At 45.2% G+C, this 14,388-nt stretch overlaps 1 protein-coding gene across 1 annotated transcript in view; it reads right to left on the bottom strand.

Annotated features, from left to right (window-relative positions):
- Window positions 1-2,175: 2,175 nt before the first annotated feature.
- clu (clusterin) overlaps window positions 2,176-14,388 on the bottom strand; it is a 52,571-nt gene continuing 40,358 nt past the window's right edge. The window contains exons 5-10 of the mRNA XM_062968764.1: window positions 12,793-12,960; window positions 10,936-11,404; window positions 10,357-10,470; window positions 8,941-9,167; window positions 5,308-5,489; window positions 2,176-2,415 (exon numbers count right to left, since the gene is read on the bottom strand). Coding sequence (XP_062824834.1) covers window positions 2,409-2,415; window positions 5,308-5,489; window positions 8,941-9,167; window positions 10,357-10,470; window positions 10,936-11,404; window positions 12,793-12,960 — 1,167 coding nt within the window. The 3' untranslated portion in view covers window positions 2,176-2,408. The remainder of the gene's footprint in view (window positions 2,416-5,307; window positions 5,490-8,940; window positions 9,168-10,356; window positions 10,471-10,935; window positions 11,405-12,792; window positions 12,961-14,388) is intronic.

Here is a 14,388-nt window from a genome sequence, read left to right as displayed (position 1 = left end):
AGTACATGACATTTTGGAATTTTAAAAAAAACAAAGTATTGGATAAACCACTTACGATATGCAGTTGAAAGCCACACTGAAATAGTACATTTCAACATAGTTCTCATTCAGATTTAGGCACTTATCACAGTGAGGAATGACTTTGGAAGTTTCATAGCCTCAACTTCCTGCCAGCCGATCCTGGTTGCTTGCAAAACCTGGGCCGATTGCAACCTGGCCGATCTTGCCTGCTGAGCAAGCTCCGGAAAGCGGCCTGGAAGTGAGCAGCTCCCAAGGAGAAGCAGGCAGGATGGCTAGGTTGCAATCAGCCCAGGTTTTGCAAGCAACCAGGATCGGCTGGCAGGAAGGGAAAAGAAAGGAAAATGCTGTCTGTCTTCAGATCCCTTTGCTAAAGAAGCAAGAGCTGAGTTTTTCCTTGCTTCCCTTTGCATTCATTGTTCAGCCTGGCTGAGTTTCAGCGTTGCAATAACGCTGGTCGCAGCGGCGGCAAAGTGTTGAGGGTATGAAACTTCCAAAGTCATTCCTCACTGTGATAAGTGCCTAAATCTGAATGAGAACTATGTTGAAATGTACTATTTCAGTGTGGCTTTCAACTGCATATCGTAAGTGGTTTATCCTATACTTTGGTTTTTTTTAATTCCAAAACGTCATGTACTTTCTGGATAGCCCTCGTATTTTGGCTACATCATGAGAAAGACAGGAAAGCTTGGAGAAGGTCACGATGCTGGGGAAAATGGAAGGAAAAAGGAAGAGAGGCCAACCAAGGGCAAGGTGGATGGACGGTATCCTTGAAGTGACTGGCTCGACCTTGAAGGAACTGGGGGTGGTGACGGCCGACAGGGAGCTCTGGCCTGGACTGGTCCAGGAGGTCACCAAGAGTCAGAGATGACTAAATGTCTGAGCAGCAGCAGTATCCTCAGATTATATTGTTCCATTGTACCGATTTTGCCACTTCTGTATACGTTGCCACTTTATATTGCATTGTCTATAATGGGACTCGAGTGTCTCCGTATTTCGGTATCCACTGGAGCCCTGGAACCAAACTACAGCAGATAACCAAGGGCCTGCTCTATTCCTAAGGCAACGTTTCTCAACCTGGGTGTCGGGATCCCTGGGGGGGGGGGGGGGTCACGAAGGGGTGTCAGAGGGGTCGCCAAAGACCAAGGCTGAATATCTCTGCCTGTCCTTCTCTTCCTTTTTTGGAAGTGAACTATAAATCCCAGCAACTACAACTCCCAAATGCCAAGGTCCGTTTTCCCCAAACTCCACCAGTCCTGCCATCAAGGCCTCCTTCAGCCCTGTATTGGATGCAGAGAACTTTTGGGAGCCAATATGCATGTATCAAATTTAATACACAATTCCTTGTATTATTGTTAGAGAGATAGATTAGACCAGTGGTTCCCAAACTTATTTGGCCTACCACCCCCTTTCCAGAAAAAATATTACTTGGCACCCCCCTGGAAAGTGGGCGTGGCTTAGAGGGGTGGGCATGGCTCCTGCTCAAGAGGGTGGTGCTGGGAGGGGGAGGTGGGCCAGGACTGGGATGGGCGGAGTTATGAGCTCTGAGGCAGGGCTGAGCTTCTATCCCTGTCCTGCAGTGCCTGCCAGGACATAGGGGGCGGGGCTAGAGGAGGGGGCAGGGCCTCTTCCCAAGTGCCTGATGGGGTGAACCTCTATAACCCACCCCCCATGTTCTAACAAGCACCTCAGAGGCTCATCCCTGTCTCGCGCTTTTGGGAAGAGGCCCCGCCCCTTAGTTTGTTGGAGTTTGGGGAAAATAGACCTTGACATTTGGGAGTTGTAGTTGCTGAGATTTATAGTTCACCTACAATCAAAGAGTCCCTTGAACCCCACCAAGGGTAGAATTGGGCCAAACTTCCCACACAGAACTCCCATGACCAGCAGAAAATACTGAAAAAATTTGAGTTCCTAAGACCATCAGAAATACGCGTTTTCTGATGGTCTTTGGCGACCGCTCTGAAACCCCCCTTGTGACCTCCCAGTGGTCTTGACCCCTAGGTTGAGTGAAAAATGCTGCTACAGACCCAGTGATAAATTCCACTCTGTGTTTTAGTCCAAACTTTTAATGGCAGCTTCCAGGTCTGTCCCTCCCTCTCCTCTTCTTTCCTCTGCACTCTCTCGCAAAACACCAACACAGAACACATTTCGAGCGCATCGGGCCTAGAATATTTTATTTCAAATTTTGGATCCATAAAGACCCAGCAGCAAAAATAGGGCAGGCGGAGTAGGTTCAGTGTGTAAACTACAAAATGCAGGTAAAGGGGGCTTTTGGGGGCAAGGCTCCAGCACAGGATGAGAGAGAGCATCGAGGCAGGAAGGTTGGATCGGCCAGAGGTGTTGTTATGGCTTCTCTGTCTCTCCTCCTTGTTGTGGTCCAGGAACAGCAGCTACTCCCTGTTGGAAAGAAAGGGATGATATCTTGAGTCAGAACTATTCTCAGGAAGACAAAGACACCTCCAGGAGAGTTGGGAGGGACCTCTAAAGCCCATCCAGACTGACCCCCTTTCTGCCAGGCAGGAAGAACCAACTCAAGCATTTTCAACAGATGGCCATTCAGTCTCTGCTTAAAAACCCAGAACTGGATATGATGAAGTCTGGCCAACACAGAACAGAGCGGGACTATGACTTTGCTTGATTACCCCTATTGACAGGGGCGGCTCAAGCTATAAGCAAAGTAAGCAATTGTGGGTGGCGCCAAATCCCCTCGGGGTGCTCACTTCCGGATAGCAACTTTCCCTGCATCTATCCCTTAAATTCGGCACGTGCCATCTTCCCAGATCTAATGTAAGTGTCATTTCTTCTGCTTGTAAGAATCCCTCCTCTGAACTAGGCTTGCTGTGTCACTGGTTGCTGTGAGTTTTCCAGACTGTATGTCCATGTTCCAGAACCATTCTCTCCTGACGTTTCGCCCACATCTATGGCAGGCATCCTCAGAGGTTGTGAGGTCTGTTGGGAGACTGGGGAAGAACCTACAGCCCAAAAAACCTACAGCAATCCAAAAAATACACTGCTTTCTCAAAATGTTAATTGTTCCTTCCCATTAGTGTTTCTTTGTATTGACTCTTTTATTTTTCAGTGATTAGTTGGGACGGGGGCAAAATACTGTTTGCTTACACTTGAAAATTACCTAGGGCCGGCTCTGCCTACTGATGCAGCCTAGACTCCACGCCTGAAAGACCATTATACCCAGCCACGAGGGGTTGCCTATAGTGATGATTGTTTTCAAGCAAGGCATCACCCATCTTATATCTATGCATTTCATGTTTCCTGCCTAAATAGAGTACCATACAGTTCTCCTTGTTGACATTTATCTTGATAGTTATGGTCAATCAGCTCTCTCATCTGTGAAAGTCCTTTTGGATCCTGATCCTGTCTTCTGGATATTAGCTCTCCCTTCCAATTTGATGTCACCTGCAATACTTGATAAGCATGCCTTCTATTCCCTCGTTTAAGTTATAGAATCACAAAATTGGAAGAGACCACATGGGTCATCCAGTCCAACCCCCTTCTGCCATCAGGCAGGATGAGCTCAAACAAAGCAGCCCCAAGATGGCCCTCCAGCCTCTGTTTAAAAGCCTCCAAGGAAGGAGCTTTGACCACACTCTGAGGCAGAGAGTTCCACTGCTGAACAGCTCTTCTTATGGCCAGGAAGTTCATCCTAATGTTCAAGATGAATCTCCTTCCCTGTCATTTGAACTCATTCCTCCATTGGGTCCTAGTCTCCAGGGCAGCAGAAAACAATCCTGCTCCTTCTTATTTATTTATGTATCTATTTATTTAATAAGTACCGTATATACTCAAGTAGAAGCTGACCCAAATATAAGCCAAGGCACCTAATTTTACCACAAAAACTGGGAAAACGTATTGACTCGAGGATAAGACGAGGGTGGGAAATGTAGCAGCTACAGGTCAATTTCAAAAATAAAAATAGATATTAATAAAATTGCATTATTTGAGGCATCAGTAGGTTAAATGTTTTTGAATATTTATATAAAACTGTAATTTAAGATAATAATAAGACTTTAATAAGATAAGACTGTCCAACTCTGAATACCTACATACTCAAGTATAAGCTGGCCTGAATATAAGCTGGCCAGGACCCTCACTCGGGTATAAGCTGAGTATAAGGGGAGCTTTTTCAAAAAATGGCTAAAGAACTAGGCTTATACTCGAGTATATACAGTATATTTATATACTGCCTTTCTCACCCCCTGGGTGGGACTCAAGGCGGTTTACAACATATTAATGGCAAGAATTCAGTGCCAACATATATATAATAAAATCATAATAACTGGACACTGACTTATATTAAATTAAAATAATTAAAATCATGAAATATAGTCATATACAACATTTAAATACTAAGATAAACCATTAAAACATCCTCCTATAAATATTAAAATCACATAATCCAAAAACCGTACAGAGTGGCCATTCTGATTATCATTGCACATATTTCCTAATTGTTCATTGCACTGCCTTACTGGACAAAAGCATAGTCCCACAACCACGTCTTTGTTTTCTTTCTAATATATTTATTTTATACATATTTATACATGGCCATCAGGTCTCGTCTCAACTTTCGCTTCTGGAGGCTAAACAGACCCAGCTCTTTAAGAAGCTCCTCATAGGAATTCATGGTCTCCAGACCTTTGAACCCTTTCAGTTGCTCTCCTCTGGACTTCTTTCACATGGAACTGTTGTCGAACCAAGTCATTGCTAAAGATGTCTAAAAGCCCTGACTGGGTAGCCCCATTGGCCCCATTGCCAATTGGTTAGTAGCCCGCTGCAATAAATCACTACTGACCGAGAGGTCATGAGTTCGAGCCAACACGGATGGATGGAGCACCCAACAATTAAATAGCCTAGCTCGTTGTTGACCTAAGCAACCCAAAAGACAGATGCATCTGTCAAGTAGGAAATTTAGGTACCGCTTTATGCGAAGAGGCTAATTTAACTAATTTATGACATCATAAAAAAAACATCCAGCAGAAGAATGAGGAAGTATTCCTTGAAGGACTAGGTGTCACAGGGGATGATGAAGCAGCAGCTCCCCCTGTGGCCGGAATCGAGTATGTCCTCATGAAGTCAGAAGCTGGAAAATGTTAAATTGCCTCTGTCTTTGTCTCTGTCTGTATGTCTAATGGCATTGAATGTTTGCCAAGTATATGTACATTGTGATCCGCCCTGAGTCCCCTTTGGGGTCAGAAGAGTGGAATATAAATACTGTATATAAATAAACACATACATAAATGGCACTGAGTCCTATCCACTGGCGCCACTTACACTTCATTGTCCTTGAACCCGCGCAGGGCTTCCCCGGCCACCAGCTCCATGAAGCGGGGGTCTTCCAGAGGCACGTCTCCAGGGACGCTCACGGTCCAAGGGTCCGAGTCAAACACCTGGAGGGTCACCTGAGTGTCGGCCGGCTCAGAGGAGCCCTCCGGTGCGGCCGGTTTGGAGATCACCTGGGAAAACGAGAAACAGGAAAATGCACAACACATCAAGGCACTGTGTCTCCCACGCATGTGGTGGTCATGTGAAAAGGCAAAACAATATTGGAGACCGAGGCAAAACTTGTGAGATCATCAAAATATCTCTTAGGTCTATCAGAGCTTTCAAATGGACAAACAAAAAGCATGACTTTCTAGTTTATTACATTGGAGTCTTTAAACAGAGATGAGTTGGCCATCTCTTGGTTGTGCTTCAATGGCATATTCCTGCAAGGCACTGGCTTGGACTAGATGGCCCCCGGGACCCCCTTCTAAGCCCATGATTTTATCCAGATCCAATTCTCACAGGGACAGAAAGTGGAATGTTTACTCTCTCAATTGGTGTGGAATTTGCATGGTCCCGCCCACTGCCCCTCCCTTAACCCTTTCCTACTCTTTTCCACTCTGTCTGCATATAACAAACAGAGCAGAATTATAATTCCTGCAAATCAAGGTGAATTTCTTCCAAAGCCCTCCTGCATTTTTATTGGTCATGGGGGTTGTGTGTGCTAAGTTAGGTCCAAGGCCATCGCTAGTCAGGTCCAGAGTGTTCTTGATTGCAGGTGAACTACAAATCCCAGTACCTACAACGGCTAAACCCCTCCAGTATGTTTAGTTGCTGCTCAGTTCACCTACATCCAGAAAACACTGTGAATGCAAACAGCAAGGGATCTGCACCAAATTTGGCAGACAAATTTGTGGGCGCTGATTGCATGGAGCTCAAAGGGGAAGATATAGTATGCAAGTGGAACTCAAGGGGAAGATGTAGTATGCCATGGCCTTACACATGGGAGACGTGTGTTGTGGGCGCTGATTGCATGGAGCTCAAAGGGGAAGATATAGTATGCAAGTGGAACTCAAGGGGAAGATGTAGTATGCCATGGCCTTACACATGGGAGACGTGTGTTGTGGGCGCTGATTGCATGGAGCTCAAAGGGGAAGATATAGTATGCAAGTGGAACTCAAGGGGAAGATGTAGTATGCCGTGGCCTTACACATGGGAGACGTGTGTTGTGGGCGCTGATTGCATGGAGCTCAAAGGGGAAGATATAGTATGCAAGTGGAACTCAAGGGGAAGATGTAGTATGCCATGGCCTTACACATGGGAGACGTGTGTTGTGGGCGCTGATTGCATGGAGCTCAAAGGGGAAGATATAGTATGCAAGTGGAACTCAAGGGGAAGATGTAGTATGCCATGGCCTTACACATGGGAGACGTGTGTTGTGGGCGCTGATTGCATGGAGCTCAAAGGGGAAGATATAGTATGCAAGTGGAACTCAAGGGGAAGATGTAGTATGCCATGGCCTTACACATGGGAGACGTAGTTCGTTACAGGCGCTGATTGCATGGAGCTCAAAGGGGAGATGTTGTGCTTCACATGGAAACCAAAAGAGAGACATAGTGCACTGCGGGAAATGTCAAACTCAACGGTCTTGCGCCATGGCCTTTCATGTGGAAATGAGATGGGAGACGTAGTGCGTCGTGGGCCTTGACTGCATGGGACTCGAGGGGAAGATATAGTATGCCATGGCCTTTCACATGGGAGACGTGTGTTGTGGGTGCTGATTGCATGGAGCTCAAAGGGGAAGATATGCCCAAATTTGAATACTAGTAGATTTAGGGTTGAATTGGCCTTGACATTTGTTAGTTGTACATACTGGGATGTATAGTTCACCTGCAATCCAAGAGGACTCTGAACTCTACCGATGATGGACCTGGACTTAACCTGGCAGACAGAACCCCCATGACCAACTGAACATACTGGAGGGGTTTGAGGGGACTGACTGAGATTGAGCTTGTTTACAATTGCTTACTGCACTTTATCCCTGCTCCTCATCTTCATAGGCTGTCAGTGTTTTAATGAGACCATTCCTCCGCCCGATCCTTGATCACCCTTACACTATCCACGAGCCCTACTCAGAGTTCACCCTCTGCACCCTTATACCCAGGTTTTTAAAGTACTTATTGTGTTTTATGTCATTTTATATTTATACTGTTATATTGTTTTAATTCATGGATGGTGTTTTTAACCTATGTTGATGCTGGGCTCGTCCCCATGTGAGCCGCCCCGAGTCCCTTCGGGGATATGGAGGTGGGGTATAAAATAAAAGTTGTTGTTGTTATTATTATTATTGTTGAGTTTCAGGGGGATATTCTGGCATGATGTGAATTGTAATACAGCCACAGCCTTATGCATTTTGTAAAGTAAAAAATGACATCTTCTAATAAACTGGGCAACGCCAGGTACCCAAGCTTTTTATATATATGTGTGTAATAATAATAATAATAATAATAATAATAATAATAATAATAATAATAATAATAATAATAATAAAACTTTATTTATACCCCGCCACCATCTCCCCGCGGGGATTCGGGGCGGCTTACATGGGGCAGAGGCCCAAACAACATAGGACAAAATATAGGCAACATAATACAAACCACACTATAAAAAGATAAAACAGTAATACAATATATCAATTAAAACAAAAATACAGGATAAAAAATTGCATTTAAAACACATAAATTGTAAAATCGTAACAAATACAGGATAGATTATTAAAAACCCTCTGGGGCTGATTAATTAATGACTGTATGTGTGTGTGTATGTGTGTGTATATATGTGTGTGTGTGTGTGTGTATAAATATATATAAATAAATGAAGCTTGGGTACCTGGCATTGCCCAGTTTATTAGAGGAAGTCATTTTTTACTTTCATTTTACAGTGTCATTTTACAGTGTAACTCCAGATAGATAGATAGATAGATAGATAGATAGATAGATAGAGATAGATAGATAGATAGATAGATAGATAGATAGATAGATAGATAGATGTAGCTGGAGTTACACTGTTTCGATTTGCATACAAATTCATTGTAAGAACAAACCTGCACAACCAATCTTGTTCATAACTTGGGGACTGCCTGTATACATAAGTAGACTCTTCTGCCTTTGGAATTCTTAAAACAATAGTTGGATGGCAATGTTTTAGGAGTGTGTTCCTGCACGGCAGAAGCTGGCTGGACTAGATAGCCCCTGGGATCAACAACAACAACAACAACTTTATTTTTGTACCCTGCCTCCATCTCCCAGAAGGGACTCGGGGCGGCTTACATGGGCACGAGCCCAATCAACATAGTTAAAATATAAACTATAAACATACTAAGTACCTACATAGTACATAGAATGTGGGTGCCCTTCTAACCCTATGATTTTATCCAGTTAAGACAACAAACCAATGGGTTCAAAGGACGAGAAAAGAACCTTTGGACTGTTAAGAATGAACTACTTGGGAGGTTGGTGGGCCCTTCTGCCTTGGACGGCAGTGTCTCAGGAAGGCATTCCCACCCGGGAGAAAGAGGTCAGACTAGATGGCCCTCGGGGATCCCTTCTTCCGATCCCATACTTCATGGTGTGGGGCACGCACCGTGATGACCTTGAGGGGCTTGTCCTGGTGGCGGGTGGTGTTGGCCAGGCGGGAGACCCACCCGAACTGCCTGTTGAGCCGGTCCAGGAGGGCGGTGGTGTTGAGCATCTCCTCCTGGAAGGCCTTCAGGAGCCCCTCGTAGCGCTGGGTGAAGCGCTCCGCCAGGCGCACGGCATCCTCAAAGCGCTCCCGCAGCTGGCTCTGCTCGGGGTCCGTCTGGGAGCAATCTGGGGAGGGTGGGGGGAGTGTCCCCAAGAAGAGAAGAACGTTACGGAATGCAACCACAATCACCACCAACATTGTCTGTGGGCAACTATGGACAGCCAAGCAGCTGCAGTAGATTATCCCTATGAAACCTTGGGGAACATACACCCCACATTTGCATCCACTCCATAAAACAAACCTACATCTATCTTCTATGTACAGTATGTAATAAAAATCAATGTATGTATGTATGTATGTATGTACAGGTTGTCCCTAAGTTATGACCCAACATGGTCAACTTTGGGGTCAATGACAGATGATGATGGAAGTGGTAGTGTTACCTATATTCTGTTAATGTGGGATTTGTGTATTGGTAGTGTTTAAATGAAATTTGTGTCTAGCACGTATTGCATGTATTGCATCATCCAGAGTATGCTATAGTCTGTAAAGAGTTAATGACTGAGAAGCTGTGTTGACCTTGATGTGTGGCTGGAACCTTGGGAGTATCCAGACTCAAGTGTGTTTGTACATTACTGATTGTGTCAGTTGAGATCTTGCTCTGTTCTAGTTTGTGTCTGCCTAAAGTGAAAGCCAAGCCTGTGTTCATCTGCAATTCTGTTTGTCTTGTAAAGTAAAGCTTTGTATATATTTTTTAACATCGTCTCTGACGTCTCTTCGGTTCTGCGCTCCATTGACAACATACAACTGCTGCTACGCTGCGAATTACTCTGACATATTCTTACGCATTTTCTAATGGGACCACTTATACTAGTGTGTGTGTGTGTGTGTGTGTATCTATGTATGTATACATATGGTAGAATGGGGTTGGACTGGATGGCCCTCAGGGGGGTCTCTTCCAACTCTATGACTCTCTATACAGTGCTCACAAACCTATTCTAGTAAACATAGGGAGCACTACTGTCATGGTTTTGGGTCGTCCTGTTTCATACAGGTATCTCTCCTGGGAGTAATTTGCCTGAGTCCCAAAGTCCCAGAACCTGGTGGGAATGCTACCCCCATCACAGGGCATTTTGGGGCAAAGAAAATATTGTAAAATTTTACAGAAAATTGTAATTGTTAGTGTCAGGTAGAAAATTCTGTATTAGGTAAAAATGCATTGACTGTGACTCCATAGTGATAAAAATACAGTTCTAATGGACATGTGGTCACAGCGGATTCCACTGAAAAGGCTAAAAGAGAGCGGAGACTTACCAACTTCCAAGATGGCCTTGCATTTCTCGCAGCGCTCCTTCATTTTCAAGCAGCCGGCGGAATTGCGCCGGATCTCGCGGCACACCATGCGGTCGTTGCCAGGACTCACCGTACCTGCCCAGTGGGAGAAGCCAAGGCTCTGGTCACTCTCACGTCCAGCTCCCCAAAAAGCAGCGCTTTTGCACTACCCTTGCCCCGAAGAGGCACTTTCTGACTGACAAACCCAACCCTGCCCTCAACTGCAAATCCCAGAATCCCATAGAACCCCACTGTGGTTCTTAAAGCAGCATCACAGCGCCTAACAGCCTGAGACTTTTCACATTTTGAGCAGATACACCCAATAATATCATCCCTCTCCTAGCTATTCATCTGCCCATCCACCTAAAATGCTGACTGTGTCCCTCCATTTCTCACCCTGCCAATTCCCAAAAGCACTTTCTGAACATCCAAAGTGAGGAGTTGTGTAGTTTCCGGGTCCTATGGCTGTGTTCTAGCAGCATTTCTCCTGACGTTTCGCCTGCATAGCGTAGAACACAACACCCCAGTGATTCTGGCCACCAAAGCCTTCAACTCACTCACCTGCCGGATACCCGCCCAGGTAGGGTGACATGCTGGGCCCCGCCCACTGCCCGTCCCGCTCCATAGCCTTCTGGGCCCCCTCGAAGAGGCGTTGGGTCATATCGTAGATGGGCTGGAAGAGCTGCCGGAAGTTGTGGTGGGGATGCATCAGGGGGGCCGGGAAGAGGGGGAAGGCGGCGGTGGCGGGGGGCACGCTGCGGGCCACGCGGGAGGGGACACGGAGCCCACGCAAGGGAGCCCAGGACTCCCAGAAGCCCCCGAACGGGGCAACGAAGAAGGGGGCCAGCTTGTGGTAGGCCTGGGAGCTCTCCTGGAAGAGGTCGTCCACGCCACCCTCCACCAGGCTGAAGCGGTCCTCCAGGTCCTCCAGGCGCCGGCCCTGCTCCTCCCCGGTCTCCAGCAGCGAGTCCACGCGCTCCCCGTTCACCCAGACCGAGAAGGGCGAGGAGTGGTTCAGGAAGTCCTCCAGCTGAAGCAAAGAGGGTGAAAGAGAAACAAGGAGGGGAATGGTTGGGAATCGATTGAGCAGTTAGACTCAAAATAACCCTCACTAGGGGTGATTTAATTAAAAGCATAGCAGAGTGCCAGAAGCACCCTTCACAACCAGCAGAAACTTATGTGTGGTGAGCTGGGATAAGCTTCTGTTGCTTAGGATGGCACAGGATCGCAGAGCCAAAAACATAAGTTCAAAAGTATTTATTGAAGTAAAAGGAATTCACTCTGAATAGGAAAGTTACTGGAGCTAACTGTTGTAGTTCAGTCTGATGACGAAGGAGGATTTGGGTTTATGCAGGTTGATCAAGGAAATGTTGAAGACTCTGAATTGTCAGAGAGGCTGCAGGCTAGCAGGGAAGCTGAAGTTAGTGATAAGGGTGACCCTTCTCAAGATTTTGAACATCAACAAAGTCCAGGTGGCTCTGGCAGCGAGTCAGAGGAGTCTTCCTTAGATAGAGACACACGGTTAAGGTAAAGAGTTCATCCCAGGCGGTCTGTGAGAATCACTAGTAAACATATGGGAACCCAAGGTCAGAGGAATGCTTTCTTAGCTTGTAAGCATGGTTAAATAGGGTGAAACAGGGAAAGATTTCAGATGAAGCAATGTTGATTTTGGAATCTTAATTTCTGCCTTGTCTCTGCTCATGGAAAAAGATTCTTGCTTTTGTTCCTGCCTAGATTCTGTCTTTGGATTATATTTTGGAGTTCATGCTACCTTGTTTTTCAGGACTGATCTGCTATATTAGAGACTTTGAACTATTTTCTACAGAGACTTTGAACTATAATAATAAATAATAATAATAATACAAACTTTATTCTGCAGATTGCCTTTGCAATTGGATTATTGCTTTCTTTACTACTTTTTATTAATATTTTGCTATCTTTTATCAATAAACTGAAAAAACCAAGTCTGCTGTGGTGGAGTGTGTGTTAAGAGCAAGGTGAACCAGTGCTGAGGTGCAACACTAAGTAATTTTCTAAATCTCATATTCTAAGGAAGGTAAAATATCAAATATATGCATGCAGCTACATCTTGCCTGGAGAATGGCAAGATGCGTTCTCACAGGAGGAGACAAAAGGAATCCCTCATTCTAATCCTGTTTTCCTAGTCTAGTTACTCATTGGGGACTGGAGACTTGTGGAGTCCAGGATGACACTCAACAGGAATAATAAAAAAAATAATAAAGAAAAACAGAATGACCTTCCACTCTGCTTCCACTATCTGGATTAAGCACAACGCACTGCAGCCGACACCAACATGTTGCGACACACAGTTTGGAAAACTCTGGTCTAGGGGCACCCAGGGTTTTGCAGACCCATCCAGGAGACTGGGATGATGAGCCTCCTAATGCTTTTGCTTACCTGCCGCCCGACCAAGCCGGCGCCGCTGTGGCAGGTGCGCGTGTAGAAGCGCATGCAGGTCTGCTTGAGGCAGGGCTTGCATTCCTCCCAAAGGGCCAGCATGGTCTCGTTGCACACCTCCTTCTCGTTCAGCTGCTTCTCCGCATCCTTCGCCAGCAGCAAGGCCTCCTGCAAGGGTGGAGAAAGCAATACATCCTATCAACCACTGTCTCCAAAAGCTAGTCGTTGGCTTCTATGTCAATGCAGTGAATGCAAATACACTCCAGGTTTTAGTCTGAACTTTAAACATCATAAACTCCATGCAATTTTTCTCAGAGTGACTCCATGCAATTTTTCTCAGAGTTTTCTTAAGAAAGAATCCCCAAAAGTAATTACATATAATATTTTATAACATAAAATATACATAATTTAGAGTAATAGTAATACAGAAATTATTATTATTATTAATTACCCACCCTTCATTGTGGTTCAAGGCAAAGTACATGGTTAAAATAAAATTTATATTATATGACTTGTATATAATAATATATACATATACTATATATATATATTCTCTCTCTCTCTATATATATATATATATATATACTAGCTGTGCCCGGCCACGCGTTGCTGTGGCTAGGACTTTATTTTTCTTTTCTTTTTGTTGTATGAACGTAGAGGCGTAGATGAGAGGCTGTGCTGTCAATTTTTGAGGTTGTGGGGCATTTAGTTTAGTTGTTTTGTCCGGTGCCGTGATTCCATTACCCTTTTATATATATAGATATATATACTAGCTGTGCCTGGCCACGCGTTGCTGTGGTGAAGTCTGGTGGTCTGGGAAATAAAGTATTGAGGAATTGGTGGTAGTTAAGGTCAAGGGTAAAGGTTTTCCCCAGACATTAAGTCCAGTCGTGTCTGACTCTGGAGGTTGGTGCTCATCTCCATTTCTAAGCCAAAGAGCCGGCGTTGTCCGTAGACTCCTCCAAGGTCATGTGGGATGACTACATGGAGCGGCGTTACCTTCCCGCCGGAGCAGTACCTATTGATGCACTTACATTTGCATGTTTTCGAACTTCTGGGTTGGCAGAAGCTGGGGCTAAGAGTGGGGGCTCTCTCCGCTCCCCCAATTCAAACCTGCAGCCTTTCGGTCCAGAAGTTCAGCAGCTCAGCGCTTTAACACACTGTGCCATCAGGGGATATTATTTCCTAAAGGTTGTGAATATACAATATTTCTGATTGGTTTTTTTTGTTTGTTGGAGGCAAGTATGAATGCTGCAATTAGGAAAAATGATTAGGATGTAATGGCCTTGCAGCTTTAAAGCCTGGCTGTTTCCTCCCTGAGTGAATTTTTTGTTGGGAGGTGTTAGCTGGCCCTGATTGTTTCCTGTCTGGAATTCCCTTGTTTTCAGAGTGGTGTTGTTTGCGATGTTTTATGTGCTTGTACTGTCTGTGGCCCTGAGAAAACAGGATTTGCCAGACTTTGATGATGGGAATACTTTGTTGGGAGGTGTTAGCTGGCCCTGATTGTTTCCTGTGTGGAATTCCCCTGTTTATTTACTGTCCTGGTTTTAGAGATTATATTGTTCTGCATTATTCTATCCCAGTAATTATTTCATA

The sequence above is a fragment of the Anolis carolinensis genome, chromosome 1 (assembly GCF_035594765.1).
Source record: "Anolis carolinensis isolate JA03-04 chromosome 1, rAnoCar3.1.pri, whole genome shotgun sequence".
Taxonomy (NCBI): domain Eukaryota; kingdom Metazoa; phylum Chordata; class Lepidosauria; order Squamata; family Dactyloidae; genus Anolis; species Anolis carolinensis.
The sequence above is the reverse complement of the archived record's forward strand: the minus strand, read 5'-3'. Positions and strand labels throughout refer to the sequence as shown.